The sequence below is a fragment of the Pseudophryne corroboree genome, chromosome 4, assembly GCF_028390025.1.
Source record: "Pseudophryne corroboree isolate aPseCor3 chromosome 4, aPseCor3.hap2, whole genome shotgun sequence".
Lineage (NCBI taxonomy): Eukaryota > Metazoa > Chordata > Amphibia > Anura > Myobatrachidae > Pseudophryne > Pseudophryne corroboree.
Genome location: NC_086447.1, coordinates 453,740,694 through 453,754,168, shown reverse-complemented (window position 1 = coordinate 453,754,168; position 13,475 = coordinate 453,740,694). Strand labels below are relative to the sequence as shown.

Below are 13,475 nucleotides of genomic sequence, written 5' to 3'. Positions count from 1 at the left end.
ATTACCTTATTTGTACACATTAGCAATATACAGTAATGAAATATTATTCAGGAATTAGAAAATGCAAAAGTTAAATGTTCACGAAAATCTAATTAAATACGTTTCCCTTTTAAAAATCAAGTAGATCTTCTTTTCTGCAGATATGTTAAATGGGCAATGTGCATGGACAACCACAACCTCCTATAGTATACTGTATATACAATGCTAATTTATTGCTTTTTTTTTTTTTTTTTTCTCCGCTAAATGAGCGAACAGACATCAGGCAGTCAAAATTGTCTAGATAGTGCTGCTGATAGTATTCATTATTGCATATCATTATGTACTAACCTGTTGCACCAGCAAACCATTCTCCTTAATGGAGTATATGCAGATGGGTCCACATCAAAGTTTGTTGGTATTACATGAATGAGCCTTTACTCTAAAGCCAATTCTTACTCGTCCCATCTGCTTCTCCAGGCATAAGGAGAAGCATGTCTTGCAAATACAAAAGTTATGCGCATATACAGTAAAGAAATACGTATCTTAAGAAGAAAATAATGACTTATATCCAACTCTAAATGAGCTCCACCGAAGTCTGGTTAGGGGTTTGCAAACCACTGCTGTAATCAAACTAAATGTATATTGTCTGGGCGTATTTGTAGGCAAATACAGTATGTAAGCTCTCACGAGCAGGGCCCTCAAACCTCATGTGTTTATCCCTCTCTTACTTAAACCATCTTCGACACCAAGTCCCGCAATCTTCTGCCACCCTGATACTAATGTCAGTGTAGTTTGCTGATGTAGCTTTGTTTATTTACCCTGTACTTGTCCTATATTGTCTTCAACTGTAATGGTGGGTACACACTATTTGATGTGCTCTATGAGTGACGTCGCCTAGTGTTTCCTCTCACTATAATTGGGTGCTGCGGATCCCTTGTTGTGCCATGTAAAGGATGATGATGATAATAATAATATGTACATGTCCTCACTTTGTTATCCTTGTTTTGCAGTTCTGCATGGTGCTGAACCGCTGCCTTACTACACAGCTGCTCATGCTATGAGTTGGTGTTTGCAATGTGCCCAAGGAGTGGCATATTTACACAGCATGAAACCAAAGGCTCTTATTCACAGGGACCTTAAGCCACCAAAGTAAGTTTCTATTTGTATGTTTACATATACTGTTTTGTTTTTGTTGTTGTTTTTCTATGTTCAAGAATACAATTCTTAGAAATGTCACTAGTGCTCTCCAGAAATGCTAGTTTTATTCCTCTCCTTGCCCTAGATCCTTTTTAGACTTTTGTATCTTGGAGGAAGAGTAAAGCATGGTTACAATATCAAATGCCAGAAAATGTTCCGGCCCAAAGTAGGCACTTCTGTTTGTTCTGGTTATTGTACTCTTTTTGTTGGCATTTTTAATTATCCTTATTGCATTCATGTAAATAAATCTGGCACATTTAGTTATTTCATTTCCATTGTGTTTCTAGTCCACTATTATTGTGTTGTGTTCTTTTTATAAACGTGAGAAACGCAGTTACTAATCACACAATTGCTGCTATAATGACTTGTGTGCCTTTTGATTACAGCTTGCTCCTGGTAGCTGGAGGCACAGTTTTGAAGATATGCGACTTTGGCACAGCCTGTGATATCCAGACTCACATGACTAACAACAAGGGCAGTGCTGCTTGGATGGCCCCTGAAGTTTTTGAAGGTAAAATGTTTTGAGGGTTTGTTTTAGTACTGAGTGTGTGTCTATTTATTATATATTTTTTCAAATGTATTTTTGTTTTCTTATATTAGTTTCTAATCCTTTAATCTACACTGCTCAAAAAAATAAAGGGAACACTAAAATAACACATCCTATATCTGAATGAATGAAATATTCTTATTAAATACTTTGGGGTATATGCAATAGCGGGCGAATTGGCAAAATAGGCGAATTCCGGGCCGTTTTCGCCTCCAAAAATCAATTCGCCTATGCAGTGCAGTCATTTTTCGCAAAAAAACGGCCCGTCAAAATTCGCCTTTTCTCAATTCGCCTTTTTCCGAATTCGCCTTTTCTGCAATGGTACAGATGCTGCAATTCGCCTCCAGCATATTCAATTCAAGTTTGGAAATTCGCCTGCAGTGCTTTTAGACAGCAAATTCGCGATTTTCACTCCGCCACACTTTGGAGGGTGAAAACAAATAAAAAAATTTTAAACATGTTTTTTTTTGTGTTTTTTTTTTTAGGAATAGCAGATCTATTTATATTAGAAGGGATTAGGTTTTTTTTTTTTTTTTGGGGGAGGCACAAATATTATTTATATATTTTTTAAAATAATATTTTTTTTTTATTATTTTTTTTATTGCTGGAACGGTAAAATCCGGGGGAAAAATGGCGTGGGGTCCCCCCTCCAAAGCATAACCAGCCTCGGGCTCATTGAGCTGGTCCTGGTTCTAAAAATGCGGGGAAAAAATTGACAGGGGATCCCCCGTATTTTTAAAACCAGCACCGGGCTCTGCGCCTGATGCTGGTGCCAAAAATACGGGGGACAAAACGAGTAGGGGTCCCCCGTATTTTTAACACCAGCATCGGGCTCCACTAGCTGGACAGATAATGCCACAGCCGGGGGTCACTTTTATACAGTGCCCTGCGGCCGTGGCATCAAATATCCAACTAGTCACCCCTGGCCGGGGAACCCTGGGGGAATGGGGACCCCTTCAATCAAGGGGTCCCCCCCCCCCAGCCACCCAAGGGCCAGGGGTGAAGCCCGAGGCTGTCCCCCCCCCATCCAATGGGCTGCGGATGGGGGGGCTGATAGCCTTTGTGTTCAAAAAAAAAGATATTGTTTTTTCCATTAGTACTACAAGTCCCAGCAAGCCTCCCCTGCAAGCTGGTACTTGGAGAACCACAAGTACCAGCATGCGGGAGAAAAACGGGCCCGCTGGTACCTGTAGTTCTAATGGAAAAAAAATACCCAAATAAAAACAGGACACAGACACCGTCGACAGTAAAACTTTATTACACACTGCCGACACACACATACTTACCTATGTTCACACGCCGACATCGGTCCTCTTCTCCATGTAGAATCCCGGGGTACCTGAAAATAAAAGATCAATTATACTCACCTCAACAGGCTCCAGAGATAAATCCACGGACTTGGCAAAAAAAGAAAGCGCATTTACCCGCACCAAAAACGGACTGAAAGGTGTCCCATGCTGACACATGGGACACCTATCCACGATTAAGATCTGTCAGTGACAGTTGTCACTGACAGGTCTCTAAGCCAATCAGGAAGCGCAACTTCGTTGCGCTAACCTGATTGGCTGATCGCTGTGACAGCGCATCGCACAGCTCCCTCCATTATATTCAATGGTGGGAACTTAGCGGCTAGCGGTGAGGTCACCCGCCGGTCAGCGGTGACCGGCGGGTGACCCCACCGCTAGCCGCTAAGTTCCCACCATTGAAAGTAATGGAGGGAGCTGTGCGAGGCGCTGTCAGAGTACAGACGGCGTCCAGCCAATCAGATGAGCGCCACGGCAGTAGCGCTTCCTGATTGGCTGAAGGGACATCAGTGACAGGAGTCACGTGATGTCCCGGCATTCGGGGAGAGGGGTCCCATGTGTCAGCATGGGACCCCTTTCGGTCCGCAGGTCCGGTTGTTCGTTTTCTTTTTTTGCCAAGTCCGTGGATTTATCTCTGGAGCCTGTTGAGGTGAGTATAATTGATCTTTTATTTTCAGGTACCCCGGGATTCTACATGGAGAAGAGGACCGATGTCGGCGTGTGAACATAGGTAAGTATGTGTGTGTCGGCAGTGTGTAATAAAGTTTTACTGTCGACGGTGTCTGTGTCCTGTTTTTATTTGGGTATTTTTTTTCCATTAGAACTACAGGTACCAGCGGGCCCGTTTTTCTCCCGCATGCTGGTACTTGTGGTTCTCCAAGTACCAGCTTGCAGGGGAGGCTTGCTGGGACTTGTAGTACTAATGGAAAAAACAATATCTTTTTTTTTGAACACAAAGGCTATCAGCCCCCCCATCCGCAGCCCATTGGATGGGGGGGGACAGCCTCGGGCTTCACCCCTGGCCCTTGGGTGGCTGGGGGGGGGGGGACCCCTTGATTGAAGGGGTCCCCATTCCCCCAGGGTTCCCCGGCCAGGGGTGACTAGTTGGATATTTGATGCCACGGCCGCAGGGCACTGTATAAAAGTGACCCCCGGCTGTGGCATTATCTGTCCAGCTAGTGGAGCCCGATGCTGGTGTTAAAAATACGGGGGACCCCTACTCGTTTTGTCCCCCGTATTTTTGGCACCAGCATCAGGCGCAGAGCCCGGTGCTGGTTTTAAAAATACGGGGGATCCCCTGTCAATTTTTTTCCCCGCATTTTTAGAACCAGGACCAGCTCAATGAGCCCGAGGCTGGTTATGCTTTGGAGGGGGGACCCCACGCCATTTTTTTTTCGGGTTTTTTCCCGTTTTTTAAAATCGCGGTAAAATCCGCAAAATCGGCCGATTTTCGCCCGCGACTCTGGCGAATCCGTTTTTCATTGCATATGGTGAATTCCGGAAGCCACCTTCCGGAATTCACCTGGCGAATTTGGTCGAATTGAAAAAACGGCGATAATTGCCGCGATTTCGCCCGCTATTGCATATACCCCTTTGTTCTTTACATAGTTGAATGTGCTGACAACAAAATCACACAAAAATTATCAATGGAAATCAAATTTATTAACCCATGGAGGTCTGGATTTGGAGTCACACTCAAAATTAAAGTGGAAAAACACACTACAGGCTGATCCAACTTTGATGTAATGTCCTTAAAACAAGTCAAAATGAGGCTCGGTAGTGTGTGTGGCCTCCACATGCCTGTATGAGCTCCCTACAACCTACACAAGTGGCTCAGGTAGTGCAGCTCATCCAGGATGGCACATCAATGCGAGCTGTCTGTCAGCGTAGTGTCCAGAGCATGGAGGTGCTACCAGGAGACAGGCCAGTACATCAGGAGACATGGAGGAGGCCATAGAAGGGCTACAACCCAGCAGCAGGACCGCTACCTCCGCCTTTGTGCAAGGAGGAACAGGAGAAGCACTGCCAGAGCCCTGCAAAATGACCTCCAGCAAGCCACAAATGTGCATGTGTCTACTCAAACTATCAGAAACAGACTCCATGAGGGTCGTATGAGGGCCCGATGTCCACAGGTGGGGGTTGTGCTTACAGCCCAACACCGTACAGGACGTTTGGCATTTGCCAGAGAACACCAAGATTGGCAAATTCGCCACTGGCGCCCTGTGCTCTTCACAGATGAAAGCAGGTTCTCATTGAGCACATGTGACAGACGTGACAGTCTGGAGACGCCAAGGAGAACGATCTGCTGCCTGCAACATCCTCCAGCATGACCGGTTTGGCAGTGGGTCAGTAATGGTGTGGGGTGGCATTTCTTTTGGGGGGCCGCACAGCCCTCCATGTGCTCATCAGAGGTAGCCTGACTGCAATTAGATGAGATCCTCAGACCCCTTGTGTGAGACCATATGCTGGTGCGGTTGGCCCTGGGTTCCTCCTAATGCAAGACAATGCTAGACCTCATGTGGCTGGAGTGTGTCAGCAGTTCCTGCAAGACAAAGGCATTGATGCTATGGACTGACCCGCCCGTTCACCAGACCTGAATCCAATTGAGCACATCTGGGACATCATTTCTCACTCCATCCACCAACGTGGCGTTGCACCACAGACTGTCCAGGAGTTGGCGGATGCTTTAGTCCAGGTCTGGGAGGAGATCCCTCAAGAGACCATCCGCCACCTCATCAGGAGCATGCCCAGGCATTGTAGGGAGGTCATCCAGGCACGTGGAGGCCACACACACTACTGAGCCTCATTTTGACTTGTTTTAAGGACATTACATCAAAGTTGGATCAGCCTGTAGTGTGTTTTTCCACTTTAATTTTGAGTGTGACTCCAAATCCAGACCTCCATGGGTTAATAAATTTGATTTCCATTGATAATTTTTGTGTGATTTTGTTGTCAGCACATTCAACTATGTAAAGAACAAAGTATTTAATAAGAATATTTCATTCATTCAGGTCTAGGATGAGATATTTTAGTGTTCCCTTTATTTTTTTGAGCAGTGTATAATCTGACTAGTTTTGTTTAATTGTTAAATAAAAATAGTTTTTCATTATAACACACATTTATATAGTGTGTAAAGCCTAAATGTGTGTGTAGGTATTGGATTAAAAAACAGCATATTCTTCATAAACCCCTCATCCGCCAAAAAGGTTGCTTATTGAAGAAGAGTAAATGAACATTAATGGCTAGGGTTTAGCCTTCAATATCTAAATTTACACATTTAGTGGGAGCAGCGAAATTGGACCAAGTGGCAGTCAATGTTTGTGTTATGGGTATGAGCGTGGGTCGTAAATAGGGAATTAGAGTAATTAAATGTATTCTTATACCTGAGGAACAGACTCCTGTATTGGATATTGCAGACATTATGGCAGTATTATTGTACTGGTATATGTCATTCTGCTTAATTGCTTTTGAAAAATTAGATGAGAAAATAAAGAGTAGAGCTGGATAATAGGTGAGAGTATATGTCTTGGGGGGCTAATTACCACCAAAAGAACTCTAACATATACCTGGTTATTGCCACAGAATATGTGTTATTGGTTTAAGTAGCAAATATCAAGATTGTATATAATGTTTTATAAATTGCAATGTCGGAACATCCAAAGAACTTTTGCCTGAACACCTTAGAGAAGCCATGCACTAATGAACTAGTTATTGGAGCCGTAAGAGCTACATCATAATGGGCCGATATGTTTGAGTTGTTCTAGGTGCGTTTTATTGTGAATGTTGTAGCCTCTCAGGATGACACCCCACCTACACTACATGATAGAGCACTCGGTACAAAAGATATAAACACCTTCGCAGTATAATTATGTTTATTATATTACATTTTTCCAACATGTTTTCATTGTACTGTGCACTGAAAGTACAGATTTTGTATGTACTGTTTTCGCTATACATTTATTGGTGATATGGTTCCTATTGTTGGCCAGTCATGTAATGGATTGTATTAAAAGTTTATGGTGTCTGGGAAATATAGGAAAACTAAATTTCTATGTGAATATCTAGTAAATAGAGGTTTTGAAATATATTTGAACAAGCCATACCTCTATATCATCTGTATGGTTTCTTGTAAATGCGTCCACCTGCAATTTATGTGAAAAACCTGAAATTTGAAATTGCATTAATTCCATGATCTAAAATTACAGTATAAGAACATGGGGTACCAAGTGATGAGTTGTAGTAATTATACAAATGATAAATTGGACAGTTAAATATTTATTTTCTGGTACCTCCTAATGAGTACTATCCAGTGCCTTTTGCCTCGACTGAAAGTAGAGATTGATACTGATAAATAATTATACTTTCATGCTTTTTAGGTAGTAACTACAGTGAGAAATGTGATGTGTTCAGTTGGGGCATCATTCTTTGGGAAGTAATAACCAGGAGGAAACCATTTGATGAAATTGGAGGTCCTGCCTTTCGCATAATGTGGGCAGTTCACAATGGTGAGTTATACGTTAAGAAGCGCATTAGATTATGTATCTTTATTGAATGCCAGTATATTGCATTGTGTGGGTAGTTTATTAAGGCAAAACAAGAAATGTAGGCGGTATTATGTGTAATTATGTTTTCATACTTTGGTCAACTGCAAGTGACATGGAATTAACCTTGAGTTCAAAATAACATATTCACTCACATAGAATTTCTATAGGTTATGTTAAATGATTTTATGTAATTGTTGGCAGTATCTCCATGTGTAATTTAAAGTTTTACGCACCTAATGACCTAAAACATTTTCGCTGTAATATGTCACAATAATAAAACTGGATAAAGCAATACTTAATGTAAAGGTTGTTTTATGTTTAGTTGCGCTCCCTGTAGTCCTTTGTATTATTTCCTCAATCCGCACTGGGGTTTTTTTTGTATTAAGAGTACAGTTGCGTTCATCAGTGCTTTTAATCCACCCTCATAATTACTTTCTCTTATGAATTCCCAGGTACTCGACCACCTCTAATTAAAAATTTACCTAAGCCTATTGAAAGTTTAATGACTCGCTGCTGGTCAAAAGATCCATCTAAACGACCTTCAATGGAAGAGATTGTGAAGATAATGACGCATCTTATGCAGGCAAGCATTATCGCTTTTTTTTTTATATATCTTGTATTACAGGTTGAGTATCCCTTATCCAAAATGCTTGGGACCAGAGGTATTTTGGATATCGGATTTTTCCGTATTTTGGAATAATTGCATACCATAATGAGATATCGTGGTAATGGGACCTAAATCTAAGCACAGAATGTATTTATGTTACATATACACCTTATACACACAGCCTGAAGGTCATTTTAGCCAATATTTTTTATAACTTTGTGCATTGAACAAAGTGTATCTACATTCACACAATTCATTTATGTTTCATATACAGCTTATACACACAGCCTGAAGGTCATTTAATACAATATTTTTAATTACTTTGTGTACATTGAGCCATCAAAAAACAAAGGTTTCACTATCTCACTCAAAGTCCGTATTTCGGAATATTTGGATATGGGATACTCAGCCTGTATAAGAAAGCACTTAACAAAATATCTGGGTGGGACAAAAACTTTAAGCGATTCACCTTAACCTCCTATCTTACTCTGCTAGACTTTCTATCCCTTTGATCTGTGAATCCTTTGCTTATACGTATTAGTCTAAGTGCATTAGTTTTATTAGTGGTCTCCCTCCTCCTCATCCATAATCATACCATCGGAATTAAGATCTCTTGCATGTGTAGAAAGTAATGTATTTCCCAGTGGTGGTAAACAGTGGTGCCTCACATCACTGGAGCCATGGGTTTCATTCTGGCCAGAGCACTAACTGACTGGTGGTTGTATGCAGGTGCTCTGATTTCCCCACCCAAAGTGCTAAAACATACTGGTAGCTTCATTACTTGCTGAAAAACAAACTAACTCTAGCGTGTGTATGTTGGTGGATGTAGACTAAATTCAGCTGAATCAATTAATTATGCCGTAGCTATAATTTCTCTATCGTCCTAGTGGATGCTGGGGTTCCTGAAAGGACCATGGGGAACAGCGGCTCCGCAGGAGACAGGGCACAAAAAGTAAAGCTTTAGGATCAGGTGGTGTGCACTGGCTCCTCCCCCTATGACCCTCCTCCAAGCCTCAGTTAGATTTTTGTGCCCGGCCGAGAAGGGTGCAATCTAGGTGGCTCTCCTAAAGAGCTGCTTAGAAAAGTTTAGCTTAGGTTTTTTATTTTACAGTGAGTCCTGCTGGCAACAGGATCACTGCAACGAGGGACTTAGGGGAGAAGAAGTGAACTCACCTGCGTGCAGGATGGATTGGCTTCTTTGGCTACTGGACATTAGCTCCAGAGGGACGATCACAGGTACAGCCTGGATGGTCACCGGAGCCTCGCCGCCGGCCCCCTTGCAGATGCTGAAACAAGAAGAAGGTCCAGAATCGGCGGCATGAAGACTCCTCAGTCTTCTTAAGGTAGCGCACAGCACTGCAGCTGTGCGCCATTTCCTCTCAGCACACTTCACACGGCAGTCACTGAGGGTGCAGGGCGCTGGGAGGGGGGCGCCCTGGGAGGCAATGAAAACCTATTTTTGGCTAAAAATACCTCACATATAGCCTCCGGAGGCTATATGGAGATATTTAACCCCTGCCAGAATCCGTTAAGAGCGGGAGACGAGGCCGCCGGAAAAGGGGCGGGGCCTATCTCCTCAGCACACAGCGCCATTTTCCCTCACAGAAATGCTGGTGGGAAGGCTCCCAGGCTCTCCCCTGCACTGCACTACAGAAACAGGGTTAAAACAGAGAGGGGGGGCACTAATTTGGCGTTAGAAATATATAAAAAAGATGCTATAAGGGAAAACACTTATATAGGGTTGTCCCTATATAATTATAGCGTTTTTGGTGTGTGCTGGCAAACTCTCCCTCTGTCTCTCCAAAGGGCTAGTAGGTCCTGTCCTCTATCAGAGCATTCCCTGTGTGTGTGCTGTGTGTCGGTACGTGTGTGTCGACATGTATGAGGACGATGTTGGTGAGGAGGCGGAGCAATTGCCTGTAATGGTGATGTCACTCTCTAGGGAGTCGACACCGGAATGGATGGCTTATTTAGGGAATTACGTGATAATGTCAACACGCGCCAAGGTCGGTTGACGACATGAGACGGCCGACAAACAATTAGTACCGGTCCAGACGTCTCAAAAACACCGTCAGGGGTTTTAAAACGCCCGTTTACTTTAGTCGGTCGACACAGACACAGACAGGGACACTGAATCCAGTGTCGACGGTGAATAAACAAACGTATTCCTTATTAGGGCCACACGTTAAGGGCAATGAAGGAGTTGTTACATATTTCTGATACTACAAGTACCACAAAAGAGGGTATTATGTGGGATGTGAAAAAACTACCGTAGTTTTTCCTGAATCAGATAAATTAAATGAAGTGTGTGAGGGCGGTATACCCTTTCCCGCCAGAAGTTAGGGCGCGTTGGGAAACACCCCTTAGGGTGGATAAGGCGCTCACACGCTTATCAGAACAAGTGGCGGTACAGTCTATAGATAGGGCCGTCCTCAAGGAGCCAGCTGACAGGAGGCTGGAAAAATATCATAAAAAGTATATACACACATACTGGTGTTATACTGCGACCAGCGATCGCCTCAGCCTGGATGTGCAGAGCTGGGGTGGCTTGGTCGGATTCCCTGACTAAAAATATTGATACCCTTGACAGGGACAGTATTTTATTGACTATAGAGCATTTAAAGGATGCATTTCTATATATGCGAGATGCACAGAGGGATATTTGCACTCTGGCATCAAGAGTAAGTGCGATGTCCATATCTGCCAGAAGATGTTTATGGACACGACAGTGGTCAGGTGATGCAGATTCCAAACGGCACAAAGGTGTATTGCCGTATAAAGGAAGAGGAGTTATTTGGGGTCGGTCCATCGGACCTGGTGGCCACGGCAACTGCTGGAAAATCCACCGTTTTTACCCTAAGTCACATCTCTGCAGAAAAAGACACCGTCTTTTCAGCTTCAGTCCTTTCGTCCCTATAAGAGTCATATCTGCCCAGGGATAGAGGAAAGGGAAGAAGACTGCAGCAGGCAGCCCATTCCCAGGAACAGAAGCGTTCCACCGCTTCTGACAAGCTCTCAGCATGACGCTGAGACCGTACAGGACCCCTGGATCCTACAAGTAGTACCCCAGGGGTACAGATTGGAATGTCGAGACGTTTCCCCTGCGCAGGCTCCTGAAGTCTGCTTTACCAAGGTCTCCCTCCGACAAGGAGGCAGTATGGGAAACAATTCACGAGCTGTATTCCCAGCAGGTGATAATTAAATTACCCCTCCTACAACAAGAAAAGGGGTATTATTCCACACTATATTGTGGTACTGAAGCCAGAAGGCTAGGTGAGACCTATTCTAAATCTAAAAAAATTTGAACACTTACAAAGGTTCAAATCAAGATGGAGTCACTCAGAGCAGTGATAACGAACCGGGAAGAAGGGGACTATCTGGTGTCCCGAGACATCAGGGATGCTTACCTCCATGTCCCAAATTTGCCCTTATCACTAAGGGTACCTCAGGTTCGTGGTACAGAACTGTCACTATCAGTTTCAGACGCTGCCGTTTGGATTGTCCACGGCACCCCGGGTCTTTACCAAGGTAATGGCCGAAATGATGGTTCTTCTTCGAAGAAAAGGCGTCTTAATTATCCCATACTTGGACGATCTCCTGATAAGGGCAAAGTCCAGGAAACAGTTGGAGGTCGGAGTAGCACTATCTCGGATACTGTTACAACAGCAGGGGTGGATTCTAAATATTCCAAAATCGCAGCTGATCCCGACAACAAGTCTCCTGTGCTTAGGGATGATTCTGGACACAGTCCAGAAAAAGGTGTTTCTCCCGGAAGAGAAAGCCAGGGAGTTATCCGAGCTAGTCAGGAACCTCCTAAAATCAGTGCATCATTGCACAAGGGCCATTGGTAAAAAAATGGTGACTTCCTTCGAAGCAATTCCAGTCGGCAGATTTCATGCAAGAACTTTTCAGTGGGATCTGCTGGACAAATGGTCCGGATCGCATCTTCAGATGCATCAGCGGATAACCCTATATCCAAGGACAAGGGTGTCTCTCCTGTGGTGGTTACAGAGTGCTCATCTTCTAGAGGGCCGCAGATTCGGCATTCAGTTTTGGATGTTGGTGACCACGGAGGCCAGCCCGAGAGGCTGGGGAGCAGTCACACAAGGAAAAAATTTCCAGGGAGTGTGATCAAGTCTGGAGACTTTTCTCCACATAAATATAGCTAAGGGTAAATTTATAATGCTCTAAGCTTAGCAAGACCTCTGCTTCAAGGTCAGCCGGTATTGATCCAGTGGGATAAAACATCACGGCAGTCGCCCACGTAAATAGACAGGGCGGCACAAGAAGCAGGAGGGGCAGTGGCAAAAACTGCAAGGACTTTTCGCTGGGCGGAAAATCATGTGATAGCACTGTCAGCAGTGTTTTCATTCCGGGAATGGAAACTGGGAAGCAGACTTCCTCAGTAGGCACGACCTCCACCCGGCAGAGTGGGAACTTCATGGGGAAGTTTTCCACATGATTGTAAACCGTTGGGAATTACCAAAGGTGGACATGATGGCGTCCCGTCTGAACAAAAAACGGGACAGGTATTGCGCCAGGTTAAGAGACCCTCAGGCAATAGCTGTGGACGTTCTGGTAACACCGTGGGTGTACCAGTCGGTGTATGTGTTCCATCCTCTGCTTTTCATACCTAAGGTACTGAGAATTATAAGACGTAGAGGAGTAAGAACTATACTCATGGCTCCGGATTGGCCAAGAAGGACTTGGTACCCGGAACTTCAAGAGATGCTCACAGAGGACTTATGGCCTCTGCCGCTAAGAAGGGACTTGTTTCAGCAAGTACCATGTCTGTTCCAAGACTTACCGCAGCTGCGTTTGACGGCATGGCGGTGGAACGCCGGATCCTAAGGGAAAAGGCATTCAGGAAGAGGTCATTCCTACCCTGGTCAAAGCCAGAAAGGAGGTGACCGCACAACATTATCACCACATGTGGCGAAAATATGTTGCGTGGTGTGAGGCCAGGAAGGCCCCACGAAGAAATTTCAACTCGGTCGATTCCTGCATTTCCTGCAAACAGGAGTGTCTATGGGCCTCAAATTGGGGTCCATTAAGGTTCAAATTTCGGCCCTGTCGATTTTTCTTCCAGAAAGAATTGGCTTCAGTTCCTGAAGTCCAGAAGTTTGTCAAGGGAGTATTGCATATACAACCCCCTTTTGTGCCTCCAGTGGCACTGTGGGATCTCAACGTAGTTCTGGGATTCCTCAAAACACATTGGTTTAAAACCAGTCAAATCTGTGGATTTGAAGCATCTCACATGAAAAGTGAACATGCTCTTGGACCTGGCCTGGACCAGG

At 44.2% G+C, this 13,475-nt stretch overlaps 1 protein-coding gene across 3 annotated transcripts in view; it reads left to right on the top strand.

Annotated features, from left to right (window-relative positions):
- MAP3K7 (mitogen-activated protein kinase kinase kinase 7) overlaps nt 1-13,475 on the top strand; it is a 162,862-nt gene that overhangs the window by 86,010 nt on the left and 63,377 nt on the right. For 2 of the 3 annotated variants that reach the window (XM_063916993.1, XM_063916992.1), the window contains exons 5-8: nt 990-1,128; nt 1,563-1,687; nt 7,404-7,532; nt 8,024-8,154. In XM_063916993.1, coding sequence (XP_063773063.1) covers nt 990-1,128; nt 1,563-1,687; nt 7,404-7,532; nt 8,024-8,154 — 524 coding nt within the window. Of the gene's footprint in view, nt 1-989; nt 1,129-1,261; nt 1,343-1,562; nt 1,688-7,403; nt 7,533-8,023; nt 8,155-13,475 lie in introns of those variants that run through there. The other variant, XM_063916994.1, reaches the window with a different exon arrangement.